Below are 21,841 nucleotides of genomic sequence, written 5' to 3'. Positions count from 1 at the left end.
GGTTTTTCAAGAAGGGTATATATTAGGGTTTTTTAAGGATCGGCAACGCGCACGTGACACCCCTGATGTCTCAGGCGTCTATAGGCTACGGTAGCAGTTCACCAGATGGGCCGTATGCTTGTTTGTCCACTATAGTGCTATAAAAAAAATCTGAAATTATGATTTTTAAGTAGTTACAGTTATTCTCCTTATAAACTATTACATTTTTGTTAAATACACATCATACATATAATTTACCAGTAGCATTTATACTAGGCCGAGGCTGTATCATAGATACTACCTTCTTCCAGCGACGATGATGTCCAACATAAATGTAATACATTACTGTATCTCGTGTTTGCTCAATTTTAAAGTTAACCTAACAAACAACGCCGCGGGTATATATATATATCTTTATATAATAAAGCCTCTCTAGATATGATTAAATTGATATTCTTTGAAATTTATAAATGTATATTCTTTAAAAATCTCCCAAAATACCAATTTAATATTTATTATGGAGTATTACTTTTATTACTATGTTTAATATCTAATGTTAAAATACCATTAATTATACAGTCCCAGATTAAATGTTAATTTGTTGTTTCAACTTAATATAAATATAACATTAAGTTTTTCATACTATTTTCCGACATAATAGAGATATACTTTGTACTCTACTCTGTCTAATTATTTTAATTTGTTATCGGTGCTTCCATCAACGGAGAGTCATTAAGAAATATAAATAGACACACAAAAACCTTTTTAGACATGCAAACTTTATGATCTAAGTTGATGTAATAACCCACTGTGACAAAATCAAAATCAATTTATGAACGTAATTTTTTTTGTATTTTCATTTTTTCCTACCGTACCTATGGTGACACTCTCTCAAATTGTTTTAATTAATGTTATGCAAGAAGATGGTAACCTCTACCTCATACCATCTAGTGACTTTACGTGATCTGATTAAAATGTTTAGAAATAATTTTAATGGATTATAAAGAAATTGTATTGGCACTAAAGGTTTAAGTGGAGGATGATAAGATGAGCATGAAGTCAGATCAGTTAATGGTGACTAATTCTCAAGGAACCGCGTGGAGATCAATCTGGTATATGGCTAGCTGAAGGGTTACTAGTCCACATTACTAACAGTCTCCTTCCCGATCTAACCTTATTAACATTCTAGTTAAGATAATTAGAAAAAAAAATTCTAGGCTTTCTAAATGCAAATCCGATACCTCATTTAAAAGCGCGTGTAGCCAATTACGGTTTGATGGATCAAATCGCCGCATTACATTGGATCCAACAAAATATTGCGCTATTTGGAGGCGACGCGGGCAATGTCACGATGTTGGGCCACGGCTCCGGTGCTGCTTGTATTAATTTCCTGATGATTTCGCCTACTGTTATGCCTGGTAAGTATTTTTAAATTTAGAACAAACCGCCAATTTCAAATTTAGAATACTCTATTTGATATAAACTACCACTTTCAAATTTAGAATGCTCTGTTTGTTATAAACTACCAATTTCAAATTTAGAATGCTTTATTTGTTATAAACTACCACTTTCAAATTTAGAATGCTGTATTTTCTGATTATTTCGCTTACTGTTATGCCTGATAAGTAAATCAAATTTAGAATTCTTTATTTCTTATAAAATACCACTTTCATAATTACAGTGTTTTTTTTCTGATAATTTAGCTTACTGTTATGCCTGGTAGATAATTTCAAATGAGTTACTTACATATTGGAAACTGTATTTATTTTATAAAAAAGTGAATTCTACACGGATGAAGTCGCGGGTAATAGCTAGTATTTAATAAAAACAATACGATAATAATCTGCTGTTTTTTCAGGTCTGTTTCACCGAGCAATCCTACTATCAGGTTCAGCTTTAAGTTCATGGGCATTAGTCGAAGATCCCGTCAGTTATTCCGTCCAACTAGCAAAGCAGTCTAACTGCACGCTTCCAGAAGACATCGTCAAAGACCACGAACTGATCGTGGACTGTCTCCGAGAAGTGCCTCTTGAAGAACTCATGTCTGCAGAAATCAATACACCAAGCTACCTCACTGCGTTTGGCCCATCAGTGGACGGCGTAGTAGTCAAAACAGATTATGCGAAAGAACTACTAACTTTCTTCATACCAAACGACCTCCAAGGTTTTACAAGTGTATCTGGAGTTAATAATTTTAAAGCGGACAAAAGAAGCGGAGATAGGATATTTGGGATTAGGGGCGGTCAAAATAAATACGATCTACTGTTTGGAGTGGTTACTAGTGAAGCTCTTTGGAAATTCTCGGCTCAGGATATACAAAATGGATTTGAGGGCGAAAGGAGGGATAGAATAATAAGGTAAGGGCAATGTTTATTCAGCAAATTGGTGTTCGACCGCAAGGGTCTTATGAGGCGTCTCCATAGGAATGACCATTAATGAAAGACGCTTGAACCATGTTTGCAGTCGATATTGGCAGTATTGTAATATCAATGGAAATAGTTCTTGTTAGCTTTGCGCGCAGTTCAAATATATCTTTTTTGTTAGAATTAATCGATCAATATTGGTCTTAGAAATGTATAGGTACATGAATAAAATATTATCCAAAATCATATGATTAAATAAATAATCCTGGACAATTAACACAACGCCATCTAGTCCCACGGTAAGCAGAGTTATGCGTACTAGACAACTGGTATAAATATTTAGATTTTATTTATGTAGACTGATGTAAACAATTATACTTATGAATACAAATATTTCCACCGTGCGAGAAATCGAACCCGCAACAATTGGAAGGAAATCAGTTTGCTAGACTACCTAGACTCTCGATTTGACATATCATAAGTCTTTATTAGACCTACATTTAATACCGGCTGCTGACTTTCACCACCGTACCACCCAGAAACTAAAATACCATCCTGATCATCTGGATGAAAGGCGGTCCTCCACAATGTGGTTTTCTAGAAACTTTTTGCCATGTACAACCATATTGTGGAATCTCCTTCCAGCAATAGTATTTCCGAACCGATACGATACTGAAACCTTAAAAAAAATAGCTTATTACTTTTTAAAAGACCGATTACGCACTTGCCCCAATACCTTTGGTGTTGGGTGTTCATGGGCGGCGGTAATCACTTATCATCAAGTGAGCTGCAAGCTTGTTTGTCCCTTTTGCTATAAAAAATATATTTATATAATTTTTGTTTGCATGTTTATAGTTTTCTATATAATTTTGTCAGTACCATATATCAAAAATATTCAAAATCGTCAAATATAACGGCCTTCTTGTTTCTTTTCTGTAATTACGGTAATTACTACTTCAGTTATTATCAAACTTTTGTGTTTGTACATCTCCATATTCTATTATAATGCGAGTTTAATGTCGGTACTTATTCCAGTGGGAATGTTTCAGTGCGAATGAAAATATAATTTGATGGTATATTTTTTTACCAGGCCTCAGGTATAATCTGGATAAAAATACTCTAATAAAACCCTAACATTTGCGGCTTAAATCCGGTTTAAGAGCCTTTTGCTTAATTACAAAAATTCATGTATCGTTTATTAAAAGAAAAAATCTGTGCTTCGTTTTAAAGAGTAAAAAGGGTTCTCTTCATGCCTCTTGTTATACTATAACTATTAATATAAAAAAATATCTATTTAGAAGAGCAACAAACAAGTTTCCTGCTCATTCCTGTTGTGATGAATCTGCATTACAAATGAGTTGTAGAACCAAAATATGACTATTCAAAAGTGCTTGTAATGAGTTTATTTGAATAAAGATTATTTCTATTTATATTTCTGCTGCTTCGGTGGTACTTTCATTTTACAAATACGGCTGCTGAAAGAAATACGTAATATTAATGGTCCATCCATTAAATATTTCATATCAAATCGTTGCTTGATTTAGTACAAGTAAACGAAGTAATGAAACGTAAAATACAGCCAACACGTCAACGAAAATAAACATACCTTATTTTGTACTATTTATCTATATAAATAAATGAAATTAAAGTGTCCGTTTGCCATTTCTAATTAACATTTCACTAAATGCATTTTACTAAGTATATATGCTACTTATCAGAAACAAATTGCCCATCTGTTTGTTCTTGCTAAACTCTAAAATGGCTAGACCGATTTTGACAAGTTTTTTGACAGTTGTAAGAAGTAACTAAAAGTAGCCTACTTTTATTTTAGATGTTTTAATTATTTTATAAAAAGTGCATACGGTACTTACCTTTATCAAAAACTTTATTGAAACAAATTGTCCGTCTGATTATTCTTACTAATTTCTAAAACGACTGGACCGATTTTGACAAGTCTTTCACTCGCAGATAGGTAATATTATATGAAGTGACATAGACTACTTTCATTTTAGAAATTTATTTCGTTTTAAAAACAAAATGAAAGAAAGTAATTACTACGGATGAAGTTGCGAGTTCAGTTAGTACAGCTAGATAATATGTTAGATAATATGTCGTGATAACTACTATGTTGTGTATTTTACACAAATCTGCTATTAATTACAAACAAAAAGTATTTAAAATAATAATTTTCTTTCAGGACATATGTCAGAAACGCATACACATATCATTTGAGTGAAATATTCTTTACAATAGTGAACGAATACACAGATTGGGAGAGAACAGTTCAAGTAAGTATATAGTATATTTAATTTTAATTATAATATAATTAAATTTAATTAATCAATAATTAAACCATTCCTGTGTACGTTCATTCATATCTATTTTATATACATAAGTGTATATAATTTTATATATCCACTCATGAGCCACCTACTCATTTTTTTTATTATTAATGTTTTCATTTTGTTAATAGCTTTTCTATATTGCAATAAAGTGATATAAATAAAGTTAATAAAAAAATATTTGTATTATATAAATACTTTCATTACAATGATTTTTCATTACAATAACTTCATGATCATACTCGGTATAAATTTCAAACTTGTGGCAACGTGGTGGATGACGTTGAGTGCAATGACGGCTTGCTCATCCGTCATACTCGTGAGCGGGTGCTGTATTGGGGGACTGGTCTGTTCGGGTTATGGACAATGATTAGACTATTTCCTTTTGACAAAATTCCAATAGCATAAGCTGGTGGTCACTATATTCTCCCAAATTTTAATTATAAAATGAATCTGTATTATTGTAAACAACTACAAGCTCCTTTGAAAAGAATAAGGGCTATTTCTGGTCAGTTCTTCTTAGCTTGAAAGCACTCCGAACTGAAAGTAATCAAATGTCATATCCTAAGAATCTGTAATAGACCGACATGAATAAAGATATTTTGATTTAGAAACTTAATATTTCATCAATAAAATGCTTTTTACATTGGCTTAGCATCATTCCAGCATCTGTTGCCCCGTATGATTTGGCACGGCACTACAAATGTATTCGTGCCAAATTTCTATATTCAAATGATACCGTTTTTATTCGGGATAAAAAAAATTGTTTGTTTAGAACCTTATACAGTGTCTTTAGCTTCTGAATTTGAAGTAGCCCTATAACCTACTATAGTTTGAGAACTAATGTATTCATATTTTTTTTTATTATATTTTTAGGTAGGATAATTAGGTATATCTGTTCCCATGGTACAGTGAACTCTACCAGTATTACACGTTTATTTTTTATATATAGAATATATTAATAAATATTATTAAAACAGTGAAAGAATTTCTTAAATTGAAGCAGTAACTATAGAGTTTAAAATTTATTAATAAAACCGCTTTATTCTTTATTACTAGCTATCTACTCCGGCTTCACATGGGTGTACATATAAACCTTCCTCTTTAGTCACTCTATCCATTACTAAAATCTCCATTAAAATCTGTTCAAAAGATGCATAGTGCATGCATTGCATTGCATTAAAATCCGTTGCGTAGTTTGAAAGATCTCTATTTAATCGAATTAGGTGTTATTTTGCGGAAGTCCATTTCCCTACTCGATGGATTCATATTATTTTGTTTAATTCCGCTACAATTAACATGTGTGAGACTACGAATATTCGGTGTGGAAACCTGACCAGCGCTACGACCTTCTCCAGTGGCGATCAAATCCCGACCGTTATTGAGTCTACACCCATATCGCGACACGTGTTTCGCCTCTGAACGAGGCATCATCAGGCGTTAAATAAAGTTCGGGTACAGCTCGGAAGCCTAGTGTTGACTCATCGGCGACCAAACCGTGACTCACGGTTTGGTCGCCGAGTAGTTAAAAGATCTCAGCGAAAAAACAGCGAAACCAACTTCATTTTATCCTATGTAAAGATATAAATAAATCGTGTACTATCAGAAAACGTAAAATATTTAATACAAATGTCAATACATTATCAAATTGTCTATATTAATGAAAATTAGCAGTAAATATATGAGCTGCCTCATTAAAGGTTCTACCGTGAATAAATAAATATGTATCACGGAATAATGTGGGTGTAATTCCAAATAGAAATCAAACTTTTGGTATATACTTCCAATACATTTCGGATATAATAATGAAGTATCAAAATACAGCCCATTATGTAAACACTATTCCAATAATCTGACCAAAAATTACAATATCCCAAGCCAATAACCAATAAGATACTATTTACATTATATATCGTATAACAGAAAGGGCCCTGAGGGAATCTTGAATCCAGGAATAGTATCAAACTAAACCGGTTATCCAAAGGAATATAGCTCTCGAAAAATATTTGAATCATTCATACTAATTTAATAATATAATAATTCGTGTTATCTTGCATGAGAAGTCATTATCATTATCTGCATCTTCCTTATCCCATTTATTTGTGGTTGGCGTAATATGTTTTTTCTTCCATTCATCCCTGTTCGCAGTCATCTCGTTATCTACTCCCTTTCTTATCATATCATCTTTCACACAGTCCATCCATCTCTTTTTCGGTCTTCCTCTGCCCTTATAACACATCCACACATCCACTTTCATATGTATGTAACACCGTCTTTATATACCTCGTTATGCCATTATCAACACTATTATATATAGAGTTTTGGCGACGGCTCAAATACCGGCAGTGCTGAAGAGTAGTGGTAGTACCTAAGTAGTTGTTTGCGAAAATGGGAAACGGCCTGACGTTATGACCTCGGTCCAATGGAAACTAGAAAAATGTTTAGTATAAGATCCCACGTGTGTGGATACATTGGCACCAAGTTATATGTCTGGATTGTCTTCTCGTCCTAGCACAGCAGCGAAGCAGGCTGCAATTTTAAAAGACGAAAAAAACGTATCTGAAGTGGTCATATTGGTTTTTGCCATTTGCCGTGGAGACGTTGGGCCCATGGAGCCCGGAAGCGAAATTTTTTTTGACAAGTATTAAAAAAAAAGAAGTTTCAGCGCGGCTCAACGAGGTTACTTGTAACTGGAGCTGGTAACTACTTTTTCCTAGAGGCTAAGCATGGCCATTCAATGAGGCAATGCTGCCAGTATCTTGGGTACGCTGACTCGATGTGGCGCGAATACAATGTTTTTTTTTTAAATGTTTATTAACATATTATAAAATTATAATAAATGGTTCATTTGATAATATTTCAATGAACTATTCAAAACAATGAAGAGGTTTCTTTATTTCTAATATTTTATTTTACATATTAGATCAACATCTAAGCGTTTCCCATTGGAAACCATCTTGATATGTTTCTGGTAAATTTGTCACGATGTGCCAACTGACTTGACCTATAATCCTCCACTGGTGCCCTGCCAGCGTAAACCGTTAATACGCCATTCCATAATAAACCATTTAATTTCATCTCATTATTACGAGTATATGTAAATATGTTTCAATACATTAAGCTACCTCAAAATTATTGGATTAAATTGAATTACGACACAAAAATAAAGTTAAAGATTGTCAAGTAACGTCAAGTGAGTAAAGTTTGACTTGGCTTGTCTCTTTATGGCTTCATTTTAATTTACTGCCGCTGTCACTTTGTTTAAAGGGAATTCAATTTATTTGTTTGTTCCCACTCCTTTTTTCTTTCTGATTAAATTCTTTGCGAGATTTATAAGACAGCCGTATCTTTCCCCGGAGTCTGTAAGGTTTATCGCTCATAACGTTGAATGCTGCTACTATACTGCTTTAAATTTAAATTTAAAAAATATAATATTTAATTTTCTACTATTGTGTGAATTTTTTGTCTTCTGACAGGAACTGGCCTTGTGCTGCTCCATAAGTCCTTTCGCGGGTTTGTAGTGCCATCTGCACTCTATCGTTCAATGAAGCAGTAAAGATAAATGGCCAACAAACTTTTTTTTTAATTGTAATGGCAAACAACTTACAAGGCTTGTATATATTTGTACATACACTAACTACAGCACCTTGGTGATAGCACTTACAGGTTGTCATTACAAAGGACTAAGATTACATCTCTAATCCTGTAAGTTCACTACGTAACCGAAACAAAATAACTTTCAAAGCTTTGCTTTATTGGGATTTTATTTATGCAGAGGGCAAATATGGAAACACCATTTTATTCGCAGTCGTCTTTTTATAAATTATGTTTTCTCTTTTTATATACAAATAATATATGTCAATATAACAAAGGAGTTTAATGACATATTTTAAATTTAATATTGTAATGGGTGAAAATTGTGATCGGTACAGCATATGCTGTAAATAATATGATTGACGTAGTGGAGTAACCTGAAACAGTCATGCTCGCTATAAAGTTCAAACTTGTGGCGGCGTGGTGGGCCGGGTCGATGTGCTCCCTCAAATATGGTTGAGTACAATGATGGCTGGCTCATACGTCATACTCGTGAACGGGTACTGCTTGTGGAGACTGGTCTGTTCAGGTTGTGAACACTGATTAAATTTTTTGTTCTTTGCGATAGCATATGCTGGGTGGTCACTCTATTCTCCCAAATTTGAATTTTAATGACTGTATATTATTATAAAGATGTTCCTGACGGTAATTTGACATATCATAAGAGTCTGTAATAGACCTACACGAATAAAGATATTTTGAATTTGAATTTGAATTTGTCCAACATGCTTAGCGGCTGAAATATGTGAGACTGAGGTACCCAGACGACATTTTCCAGTCTACATCTATCACAATTTAAAATATCTAATTATAAACAAAAATATCATCCTAGGCATTTAGATATACATATATTGAAAATTTTGATTTTTTGTTTGTAAAATTCTTTTATAAATGCAAGGAATAATTAATATTAAGTCCATATATTTCATTATAAAATTAACAAACATATTTTTATCCCTAATTGACATGTTTCATATATAAGTAAAAATAGTTCATTAGAAAAATACGTAATTTTTTTATATTTTATTTGTAAAACTGATTTAGAAGTGCAAATTAAATATACATATAATGAAAAATTTGATTTTTTGATTGTAAAATTCTTTTATAAATGCAAGGAATAATTAATATCAAGTCCTTATATTTCATTATAAAATTAACAAACATATTTTTATCCCTAATTGACATGTTTCGTATATAAGTAAAAATAGTTCATTACAAAAATACGTAAATTTTTATATTTTATTTGTAAAACTGATTTAGAAGTGCAATTTAGATATACATGTAATAAAAAATTTGATTTTTTATTTGTAAAATTCTTTTATAAATGCAAGGAATAATTAATATTAAGTCCATATATTTCATTATAAAATTAACAAACATATCTTTATCCCTAATTGACATGTTTCGTATATAAGTAAAAATAGTTCATTACAAAAATACATAAATTTTTATATTTCATTTGTAAAACTGATTTATAAGTGCAATGAATAATTCATGATCAGTCCAAATAAAATAAAATAAACATTACAAACATGTTATCACCTCAAATTGACACATTTTTTTATTTTTATTTCAATTCATAATCATATTCATAATTTTATTTCATAATTTAATATAACGATACAATTCTCCCACGTACTTATGCAAGTAAATATTAAATTATCGAGAAAATTTTGCGAAGCGCCCGCCCGAGTTTCATGAATACAACATGAATTATTTATTTATAAATTGATAAAATTCATTTTTATAAATATGCAGCTCATTGAATCCTTTTAATAATTATTTGTTATTATATTTCAACTACTATTATTGACTTCGCGTGATGAAGTGAATGAAATTTATTCCACTACTCATTTTTGTCGTCAGCTTTTCTTTGAGATTCTCCTTTTTATGTAATTATATTATTAATATTATGTGGCTCTAATTATCTTTAATTGTCATCTTTTGTACAATGTTTTTGAGAAAATAAATTATTATTATTATTATAATGATAAACAAACTGACCTGTTGGTAAGCGGTAATCGTCACCTATATATGTGACTAACACTACGAACATCACGTTATCATATGACAACCTTGATGCTACTCATGCGTTACCATTCTAAGGGACTAGGATGTCATGCCTCTTAGTTGTAATTATCATTACATAGTATAAAACAAAGTCGCTGTCGCTGTCTGTCCGTCCCTATGTATGCTTAAATCTTTAAAACTATGCAACGGATTTTGAAGCGGTTTTTTTTAATAGATAGAGTGATTCAAGAGGAAGGTTTATATATATAATACATTTACACCCGCGCGAAACCGGGGCGAGTAGCTAGTAACGTATATGTATATCCATATCATTTGCGAGATAATAACGTAAAGGCATGATTTTGTATAGCGTTATTATTATTGTATTGTTTAATTTTCTTAATTGAGAATACATATCTTTTCACTGAAATTGTTGTGACGTAGTTTGCAGATAGCCCTTTATTCGAGTTCTCAATTATTTATTTCGTTTCAGCACCCAATAAATACAAGAGACGCTGCTGTTCTAGCCATCTCTGATGCCCAGTATGTAGCACCATTGGTCCAAACAGGAGATTTCCTAAGCGTCGCGAAAAGCTCGCCCGATTCCGGACCAAACACTTTCTTCTACGTATTCGATTATCAGACGAAGGATGGTGACTATCCACAGGTGAGGTTATAGTTATTTATACGTTATTATACATAATTATATATTTTAATTGATATGGACACACCAAATACACGGACGGACTTATGGAGCGATAAAGACTAAGTTTTGAAATGATATTTCTATTATTTCTTATCTCTAAATATACATTATATAGGCTATACTTTAGAAATGAATAATTCCTTCCTAAAAAGAAAGCAATGCCAGTATTGATGAGATTAACTGGATCGCAACAACACTAGAATTGCTTAAAGAAAGCAAAAGGAGGTTTGAATTGACACAAAATCTTAAAAATGTAATGGTGAACAACATTTATTTAAAAGAGCAACACCCAAATTTCTTGCTCATTCTTCTTGTGATGAGTCTGCGTTCCGAATGAGTTGTTTAATAAAGAGAATATGACTATTTAATAATGCTTATATTAGGTTTATTTGACTAAAGACAATATTTTCTATTTCTCTATTTCAGTGCTCATAGTATTGGCATTTATTTGACAATCTGGAGATATGTTCGCAATAAAAAGAATAATATTAAATATCCGAAGGTATTTGTACAATACAGATACAATTTATAGCGAACCAACAAATAACTCAATACAGAATCTCCATTTCGAATGCAGTCGCAATAAACTTGAAAATAAATATGGCAAACATATACGTTAGGATATTTGTTCAAAATCCAATGCAGGAATTTAAAATTTAAATTCAATTTTAGAGAATGGGGTCGGTCCACGGTGAAGAATTGCCGTATTTGTTTGGTGCACCGCTGGTGGACGGGATCGGCCACTTTCCGAAGAACTATACGAAATCTGAAGTGGCATTATCTGAGGCTTTCATTCTGTATATTGCGAATTTTGTGCGCACTGGGTGAGTTGAATTTTATTACTCCTTTAATATATTTTATGCGAATCGCAAACAAATTGATAGCCCACATGATGCTAAGTGGTAAACATCGCCTATAGACATTAATTTATCATGTACCAAAACCAAAATAGCAGCTGATTGTCTTGCCAGTTCTTCTCAATTGAATCTGTATACTGAACTGGACGGTAAGGAAAAAAATATTAATATAAAAAATTTGACGTTCTTAATGGCAAATTCAGTTGAGTTACTTGCCAGTTTTTCTTGTTTGAATGTGTATATTTAACTGGACGGTAAGGAAAAAATATTAACACAAAAATCTTGACGTTAATGAGCAGCTAGTATATATAAATTATTGACATAAATAAATGATTTATGATTTGATTTGACTTCATTTGACACACGTATTATTTATACATTGTCATTCCAGAGGTCTTGGAGGTCAGGTCTCGTGTACTTTAATTATCTCGGATCCTGTAATTTCACTATCTTGTAGTCTGGCTAACATTAACATTTTCAAACCACAACTGTTTGATGTCGTCTAAGTGCAGGAATGATTAATTAACACCGAACATAGAACTTAACACTTTATTTATGTAACTATTAATTATATTGCACAGAGTAAGTGATACATGGGACAGTAAATCAATGTCAAAGAGGTATGGTTATTGTTGCCATTATGTAACATAGAATTAGTCAATACAAATATTTCTACTGGCATTGCCGATACAACAACAACATCCAACGATGTCGTACTTACTTTGGAAAAAATAGTAAAATAAAATATATCTGCAATAAAATATAATATCTGCACTCATCTCACTTTATTATTTGTTAACAAGCAATTGCCAATCAAGCATCTTCGAAATTCGAAAAAGTTCTAAGAGAGAAGTTCTAGAAGTAGACGCAATGGTCTCTGTCTAACACATAAGGTACCTGATGTAAAGATAGATCGACATTGCACCTAATAACCGTAATCATTAACTTAACTGCATGAAACTGCAAAACTGCAGACTTAATTAAAATGTTACATGTCTGCGGAAGTATGTTAAATAGCAGAACTTGTGCAACCAAAGGCAGTAATGAAAACACAGTTCGCTGTTAAATGTGCAATAAAATTATAATAATATAGATACAGTTTATGCAAAGATGCGCGGGGTATGATAATAGCCCGCAGTGTAAGAAGGAATAAGGAACACTATTTTTAAAAGAACATACATTCGAAGTTTATTATATATTTTTATAATAATAATTTGACGACCTCGGTGGTCTAGCGATCTAGCACACCGCTTTACATCCAATGGTCGCGGGTTCGATTCCTCGCACGGCACAAACATTTGTATTCATGAGTGATTGTTGTTTGTATCGGTCTGGGTGTTTTCTATGTATATGTATGTATTTACGAAAAAAAAAATCTATGTATTTGTATCAGTTATCTAGTACCCATAGCACAAGCTTCAGCTAGCTTAACTTGGGTCTAGATGGTGTTGAGTGAATTATCCTGAGATTCATATTTCTCGGAATATATATTAAGGTCAAACTCTATAGAATCGCGAAGGTTTTTATTATAATATACATGTCTTTGTCACTGTACTTGTGCATGAATATTGAAGAATCTTAACTTGTCCCTTACATGCCAGACTGCTTGAAAATAGTTTTATTAAAACCACGATGTGGGCAAATAAGCATATAGCCCATTTGATGGTTACTATAGCTTATGGACAGCTAAAACAGCAGGGGCGTCATGTACACTTCCAATGGTTAAGAAGTCTTACTATACCATTCTAGAAAAGCCCCATGCTATAGACATTAGAGAAAACATTAGTAGGTAGTTCATTCCACAATCTAATAGTATGTGTAAATTTAAAAGGAAGTTAGCCTACCTGTAGAAAAGTCTTGAATCTAGATGCTATATTAGACGTCGTCTAATATTAGATAGGATATGGTAACAATCATATAATTCCGTTGCAATTTGAATCATGAGCATCACGTATTTTTCATGTTTTACCATAAAAAAGCTATAGTAATCTTGATAAATTACACAGACTAACCTAATATTATGTCAACCTTTTCTTTTCAACAAAAACCTTCACGTAAGAGTAGGGTAAATGCTCTTGCTCATGAACATGCCCAGCAGTGCAAATATAATAAATTCTTACAACAATATTTTAATTTTATAACCTCTTCTTTTGAAGTTACATAAGTTTTCAATCCTTTTCAAAGCCCATACAAGTATTTTATATGATTAAATTATTGAAATTGTATTTAATTACGGAGTTCACTTAATAAATCCACTTAATATTATATTAAGTAGATTTATTATCACTATCCTGTTTATGAATTAGTCTTTTTATAGTTTCGGTATAACCCGAACAACCTTTGAGTAATGAAATGGAACTCCGTAAACATACGTTCTTGATTACTAAATGCGAACAATTTTTTTGTGAAATATGAAATTTAAAATGAAATGTTAACGTTGCGAAATAATGTACGATGTTAACTCATTCATGGGATTTGCATTATTTTATATAATTCTGCACCCATATAGCGACACTGTTTCGCGTCTAAACAATTATAGTACTAGGTACTAGTATTGACTGTTAGTGATAGTCTGATCGCCTTCAAATCCGTTAAGTAATTATTAAAATATATCCGATTATCATATTAGCCTTTTCTTTAGAGAAGAGAGACATTCAAATAGTGGAATGTTTTTGAATCTTATATGGATACATTAGTTCATGTAACATCTCTGAATGTAACAATAAATACACTTAATTTCTTTTCAAAATCAATACTTTTATACTTTTAATTTAAATTGTCGAACTTATTGCTTATTACAAAAACCTTATCAACAACAGAGAGATTTGCAAATAGTGGAATGTTAGTGTCATCTAATGTGGATATATTAGTTCATGTAACGTCTTTTACGGTAACTATATATACTTTTAATTTCCTTTCAAAATCAATAAAAGTGTACTTTTAATTAAAATTTACGAAACTTATTGAAATCCTACCGATTATCATATTTGTCTTTTCCCTACGAATGAACGCTTAACTTTTGCCCGATATCAATGTTTCTTTTCGACAAAAACCTTTCCAACAACAGAGAGATATGCAAATAGTGGAATGTGTTGTCACGATGGACTAACAGACCTGACCTCATGTTCACCTTATCATCCTTCACTGGTGCCCCGCCGGCGTAAACCGTTAGCGCAGGCGGGTGCACCAGTACATTAACATCCATAAAAAAGATTTCAAAAAATAGTGGAATGTTAGTGTCATCTTATGTGGATATATTAGTTCATATAACGTCTTTGACTGTAATTATATATACTTTTACTTTCATTTCAAAATTAATAAAAGTACCTATACTTTTAATTTAAATAGCTGAACTTATTGAAATCGAATCTATTATCATATTTGTCTTTTTCCTTCAATTGAACGCTTAACTTTTACCCGATGTCAACGTTTGTTTTCGACAAAAACCATCTCGGTAATGCCAAAAGTATATCATTATTTTCCCGATTCGGTGAATGCGAGAATAACTGTTACAGTCCTGCTAACGGCCGACTTCCTGTTCCACCCAGTTCGGTTACAGAGCAGAATGGAAAATTATTATGTTGGCCCGGTTTGTTATTGTTTTACTCAGCTTTTCCGAATGAAAGAAAACAATTTACATAGAGCGTATAACTGCGGATTTAAAAAAAAAAAAACTGCGGATTACGACTCGTACATTTGCCTGCATTGTATATTAGTAGTTACGCTTCAAATTATACCCGTGTTATTAAAGTTGGTGTGTGTATAGCAGAAATTTAAATATGGTTTTATTATAAATCTTATTGATATTATAAATGCGAAAGATTGTTGGTATGGACGGATGTCACGCAAAAAGTACTGAACGGATTGATGACACTATACAGCAACATATCTTATACATCAGAATAACTAAGCTAAAAATGTCTAAATAGCAAGTGAAGCCACGGCCATAGCTAGTAAAATAATAGTAGATGGCTATGGCCTAGTGCTTTATAACCTACTTATACCAAATAGTTTTAAGTTCAAATCTCATCATCATCATCGCAGCCCGGAAGACGTCCACTGCTGGACATAGGCCTCCCCAAAGATCTCTACGACGATCGGTCCTGCGCTGCTCGCATCCAATGCCTTCCAGCGATCTTGACCAGATCGTCGGTCCACCTTGCTGGAGGCCTTCCCACGCTGCGTCTTCCGGTCTGTGGTCGCCACTCGAGGACTTTACTGCCCCAACGGCCATCTGTCCTACGAGCTATGTGCCCTGCCCATTGCCACTTCAAAGTCGCAATTCTTCGGGCTATGTCGGTAGTTCAAATCTAACCGACAGAAAATGACTTTTGAGTGTCAATGCATAGTTCTAATTGACTCAACGGTGATGGAAATCCGATAACAGACATATCCCCGTGTATCGTATTTGCCTGATTAGACTAATCGTCTTAGAGGATAGAGTTGTCCATTGCTACGTTGAATTCATATTTAAACTTTCGTGTTTAATATACATTATGTATATTATTTACTGGGTCTTAACGACTGGTCGTCTCGTGACCATGACTAGTGCAACCTAGTCGAAACGTCGAGAGAGGTAAATAGCTGTATTTGCCATAAAATTATTCATGTTAAGACCAAGTTAATGATATAAATAATGAATTCAGATATAGCTAGCAAAATGAGAATATATCAAATATGGTCTCACTTGTATTGATATCAAACCTTAACTACACCTCTGGTTACCCCACACGAGATTGCAGTCGTTAATAATAGTCGTAAATGGTTTTATTGAGTAAGTACTTGAGAAGCATTTAATTGCGTAGAGGTCTGTGGCTGAAATAGGTTATGGACTCCTGGTTTAGAGGATCGAGCACCATCCGTAGAGGCTTTACAACTTCACTTATTAGCGACTAGTCTCCGACTGCTATGAAGTCTACACTCGTACAGCGACACGTGTTTCGCCTCTAAACGAGGCATCGTCAGGAAATTTAATCGATCGGAGCTTGAATGCCTAGTGTTGTATGTTGTTTCCAGTTCACTTGCCAGTGAATTAGTCTATATAAAACTAGCTTTCCGTCCGCGGCTTCGCTTCGTGTACTTATAGGTAATCGCGCGTTTAAATATCCGTGCTCAGTAGTGTGTTATTACATAGCTTAAACCTACCTCTTGAATCACTCTATCTATTGAAATAAAACGCATCAAAATTCGCATATTTTTAAGATCTAAACATGTATAAATTGTTTTATATTTTTTAGCGAATTGTATAAAATATAATATATATATATATATATATGTATATATAATACTATCTCGTCATTATCGTCTTGCCTTTATTTTATTATTTAGGGTCAGAGTCATATCGTATTTCACCAATTGATAGAGATCAACGGCATATCTGTTACATTTCTTTTATGGAAGTCATATTATTCACAGTCCATACATCGTTTCTATTCTTCAATCGTCTTCTCTCTTTCCATCCATCTTCATTGGTATTGAAAAACATTTAAATGTTAAATATTTTGCACCGCCAACAATCTTTCTCTGCACCACTCATGGTTGACTGGTAGATAATGCCGCAAGGTCATGCAAGTCTGCCATATTTATTATTGTGAATTTAAATTAAATAAATAAATATATCATGGTCCCCACTCTTCCTCACTCACGGTATATCCATACCAAGATAAAAAAATGACTATACCTATCTTTACTTAGTAATATTGTAAAGATAGAGAGAGCAGTTATTGCACCAGAATTTGTTTATGATGTATAAATGTTCTACATATAGCATAAAAATTATATAGTACAGAGACAGAACTCTTATTTCTCTCTCAGGATGTATGGAGGGTAGGTACTACTCTGACTCAATATATTTTGTGATGTCCATAGTCCATAGATTACTAATGGAGATATTTAGTGTATATACAGCAATAAATATAATTTAATCTGATTTTCATTACAATTACACGTTAGACATAACTGTTACTGAACAAGAACACTGATTATAAATGTGATGGATTATATTTTTTATTCCGAAATCAATGTGCCTAATAGCACAGATAATAAAATATTACATACTAATAGTTACTTGCCATGAGGTAGAGTTGTAGGCTTATTTGTTATTTTAATCACGTAAAAAAACATCGTTCTGCAACTGATTTCTATTTGACCTATAATTATTAATACCATTTAAATATATCACAATCACACGTACATCTATTATCAGTGAAATTTTATTATAATTCCTTTATATCTCAATAATTATACTATATTTTCTTATGAAACTTTACTTTTTTCATTTCCGAGCACTAAGGCCGTGAAAATATGACGTCTTGCATAATACAGCGGGTCCTACATAAGTATTCTTGGCAGTCCCTTTCCAGGATTACAATTTATTGTTGCCATTCATTTTCGTTCATTACAGTGACTAAACCCGATAGACCTTGCCATTCCAAATTGAACCTTATGTAATTAACATTGAGTCTTTCATTAGGAACCCAAACGAGGCACATCGGCAAGAGGGCGTGTTACCAATATCAAGGGAAAGGAATCGATACAAAAGTATCGTTTGGGACGAATATGATACGCTACATCAGAAATATTTGGAGATTGGTAAGAAACTTTACTACTATTACATTACATGTTATATATTTTATACAATACAAAATACGTAATATTCTATTATAACATTTTATTATATAACTCTTATTTAGTCATATAAAACGTATTGTCACCATATTTAACTACGACGTAATCAACAGGAATAGTTATAGAAACAGTTCAGCATGAAAATAAACGTTATGAATTTTAATTTTCGAATAAAATTTGTATGAATTGTATTCTTCTTTTAATATTCAGGTAAATAATTACATAGCCGTGACTTTAAATGCAACTATAATAATTAAATAAAAACGTATTTAAAAATTAAAATACTAAAATATGTTATTTTAAAATTGTTATTTATAAATACTATTATCTAATTTACACAACTTAATCATATATGGGTTTCGATTCTGTAATAAATAAATTTACACAAAACGTAGGCGACATGACAAAGCATGGAGCAGTCCACATAAATATTTAAATAAAGACCTATCGAAAATTATAGTCTACGTTCTACCGTGAGAATTGGGAAACGTGTTTATTATGGGTCAACAAGTACTACTTATCTAAATTGAAAAATATCATTTCTATTTAATGAAATAACTGTAGAGTTTTTACTGTTAATCACTGCTCATTTCCCGCATTAATTGTTTGTTCTGTATATTTCTTAGTCATAATTTCCATGTTAGTATATTCTGACAGACGCATTATTAGAAAATTCGAGAAGGAAATCTTACTAATATTATAAATGCGAAAGTTTGTGAGTATGAATGGATGTTTGTTACTCTTTCACGCAGAAACTACTGAACGGATTTTGTTGAAATTTTACAGCTTATACATCAGAATAACACATAGGCTATAGTTTAAAAAGATATAATGTAAGTAAGTGTGATGCAGACGCAGTTGGGCGGGTCAACTAGTTGAAATTGATATTCATACGAGTGAAACCGCGGGCATAGCTTGTAAATAATATTTAGGGTAGGCTCTATGGTTTCATGGTATAGGTTAAGTATTTTGTACTACAAAATTGTTTGTATACTCTTTATGTAGTTGTAAATTCTATTTATTTTAGTTTATCAACACTAAATTAATTTAGAGCAATCAGATGTTCTACTAAGTCGTTAAATGTTATAAATTATTTCAGACAATTACAACATAGTCCGAACTTAATGTACCTAATATTAAAAAAGCAAAATATATTTCCTTATTGGAATATAAAACATTCACTTAAATAGGAAGAATATTCTTAAATTACGTACTACCTAGAAAGTTGTACTTTAAATTTACAAAACATGATAATTTCTCGAATAATATCAAAAATATTTATTTTAAGTCATTATTTATGTGCATAACGAAAAAGAATATTTCATTTCGGGTTTAAATATTTAATAAACACAACAAAAATGTAAATTAATCCAGCGTGTGTCGACCACGCGCCGTAATATCAATTTTAAAGTTAATTACGTCGACCTTTCCCGTTTGGACCGACACGAACCGCCAATGAAATTCGGCGGTCGCAAAATTCCTTAACCCTTTCACATGCAAAAATTCTATTGCAGGCATGAAGCCGCGGATGAAAAACCATTACCGGGCCCACCAACTGTCCGTATGGCTGCGGTTGATCCCGGAAATCCATAGAGCGGGGATGAAGGACGTGGTAGCGAAGCACAACCTATTTAGAAACCACAACGATCCGGAACTGTACGATGGACTCGTTCGTCCGGACCCGCTGACCCGTGCGAACTATTATGACCCGACTTTAGAGCTTTACCGCAGGCCTATCTATAACGTGACCTTGGACATACCATCTACTACCATGGATACTTATGTCACCACTTGTATCAGCGTGATGTCAGCCAGACCTGGCTCCGCTGTCACACAAAGTCACGTACCCAACAATACTCAACAGGACGTTTCCAATCTCGAAGTTGCTGGATATACAGCGTACTCGACAGCTCTGAGCGTCACTATAGCTATCGGGTGCTCTCTATTGATTCTAAATGTGCTCATTTTCGCTGGCGTTTACTATCAGAGAGATAAAACAAGATTACAAGTAAAAGCGTTGCAACAACAACAAAAGAGGAACCACAACTCAACGTTCGATAGCGTTTCTTCTAAACATCCTCATTATTTTGTAGGGCATTCGCAAAGTTCTAGCACCATCGTTGATATAGATCATCAAGATAAGAACGCTATTATAACTATGTCGAATAGGATGCCGCATTTCACGACTGCAAATTGTCCAAACGTTTGTCATACAGGAATACAAATGTCTAATTTATCGCAAAAACCGAGTCCACCGTCAAACCGAGGTCAATGCACAACGTTGCCCAGAAAAGTGGGGTTTAGCTATCAACAGCAAAACCAGATTTGTAATGCATCAACGTGTATGACATTGCCAAAGAATGCTACATTCATGAGCAGTGCCAGCAATTTGCCAGATGTTCAAGCTCAAACTGGCCAGTCTCAAGGGCCGGGGAACGGATCAGTACTTCCTCCCCCCTCCTCGCCTCCATCCCAACATTTCTCCCAAAAATCAAGAGTGCCACAAGCAGCAATGTCTGAAATGAACGTATGAGAAATGGAAGATATTTACAATTATGTGTAAAGTGTTACAATTAGTGAAGGGACACTGCATAGTGTAACTACTGGACAAAACATGGTTGTAAATATCGAATCGAATAAAATTATTGTAAATAATTAAAAGTGTTACACTAATGTACTATTTATAATACAGGTAATGTTTTAAGGTTTATAGTTGTGTAATATAGTAATTAATAAATTGATAGTAATTGGAATAATGTAAATTGCGACTTTCTGTTCGTCTTGTAAATATTTACTTACTCGTAAATGATTTGATATCATTACCATTGAAAATGGACAAATGTCACAAATTGACACGCGTTATCTCACGTTGAATAATTTTATTACTTTAATTACGGAACTATTACTGTCCTCTTTAATATTGAATAATTCTAATTGTTAATTCATACTATATTACCATTGAAAATGGCGTAATTATTGTAAATAAATTAGAATCTTAAAGACTGTATACTGTAAAATAAGTATGTAAAATTATAATTCCAATTAACAATTCAATTTCAGTTTAAACAATTTATTTTATAATTATAAATATCAGAACAATTAATTAAATAAATTTCTTTAACTAGTATAAATTTATATTTATGTTTTATTTATATGTTTTAATAAATGTATCATTAAATAAAAATATAAAATACCACAACTTTTAGAAGTAAGAAAGAAATGTTTTTTTATCATTAATCATGATTTTCATTTACAATGATTTATAAGAGTTTCTTCATTGACAATGATATGTTACAGTTTCTATATGTGAATATGTAGAAATTGTCTTAACGCAAATGGCCTAACCTTTATGGGACTCAAGCC

General features: G+C 32.6%; 1 protein-coding gene across 1 annotated transcript in view; it reads left to right on the top strand.

Annotated features, from left to right (window-relative positions):
- The window catches only part of LOC131844233 (neuroligin-4, Y-linked-like), a 105,891-nt gene extending 84,465 nt beyond the window's left edge, over positions 1-21,426 (top strand). Inside the window, exons 5-11 of the mRNA XM_059193056.1 lie at positions 1,197-1,397; positions 1,838-2,336; positions 4,540-4,630; positions 10,782-10,955; positions 11,667-11,818; positions 18,324-18,442; positions 19,993-21,426. Of these exons, the coding sequence (XP_059049039.1) occupies positions 1,197-1,397; positions 1,838-2,336; positions 4,540-4,630; positions 10,782-10,955; positions 11,667-11,818; positions 18,324-18,442; positions 19,993-21,011 (2,255 nt within the window). The 3' untranslated portion in view covers positions 21,012-21,426. The remainder of the gene's footprint in view (positions 1-1,196; positions 1,398-1,837; positions 2,337-4,539; positions 4,631-10,781; positions 10,956-11,666; positions 11,819-18,323; positions 18,443-19,992) is intronic.
- The last annotated feature ends 415 nt before the right edge of the window (positions 21,427-21,841 follow it).

The sequence above is a fragment of the Achroia grisella genome, unplaced genomic scaffold (genome assembly GCF_030625045.1).
Source record: "Achroia grisella isolate CSIRO2021 unplaced genomic scaffold, CSIRO_AGI_Agris_v1 utg402, whole genome shotgun sequence".
In the NCBI taxonomy this organism is placed as follows: domain Eukaryota; kingdom Metazoa; phylum Arthropoda; class Insecta; order Lepidoptera; family Pyralidae; genus Achroia; species Achroia grisella.
The sequence above is the reverse complement of the archived record's forward strand: the minus strand, read 5'-3'. Positions and strand labels throughout refer to the sequence as shown.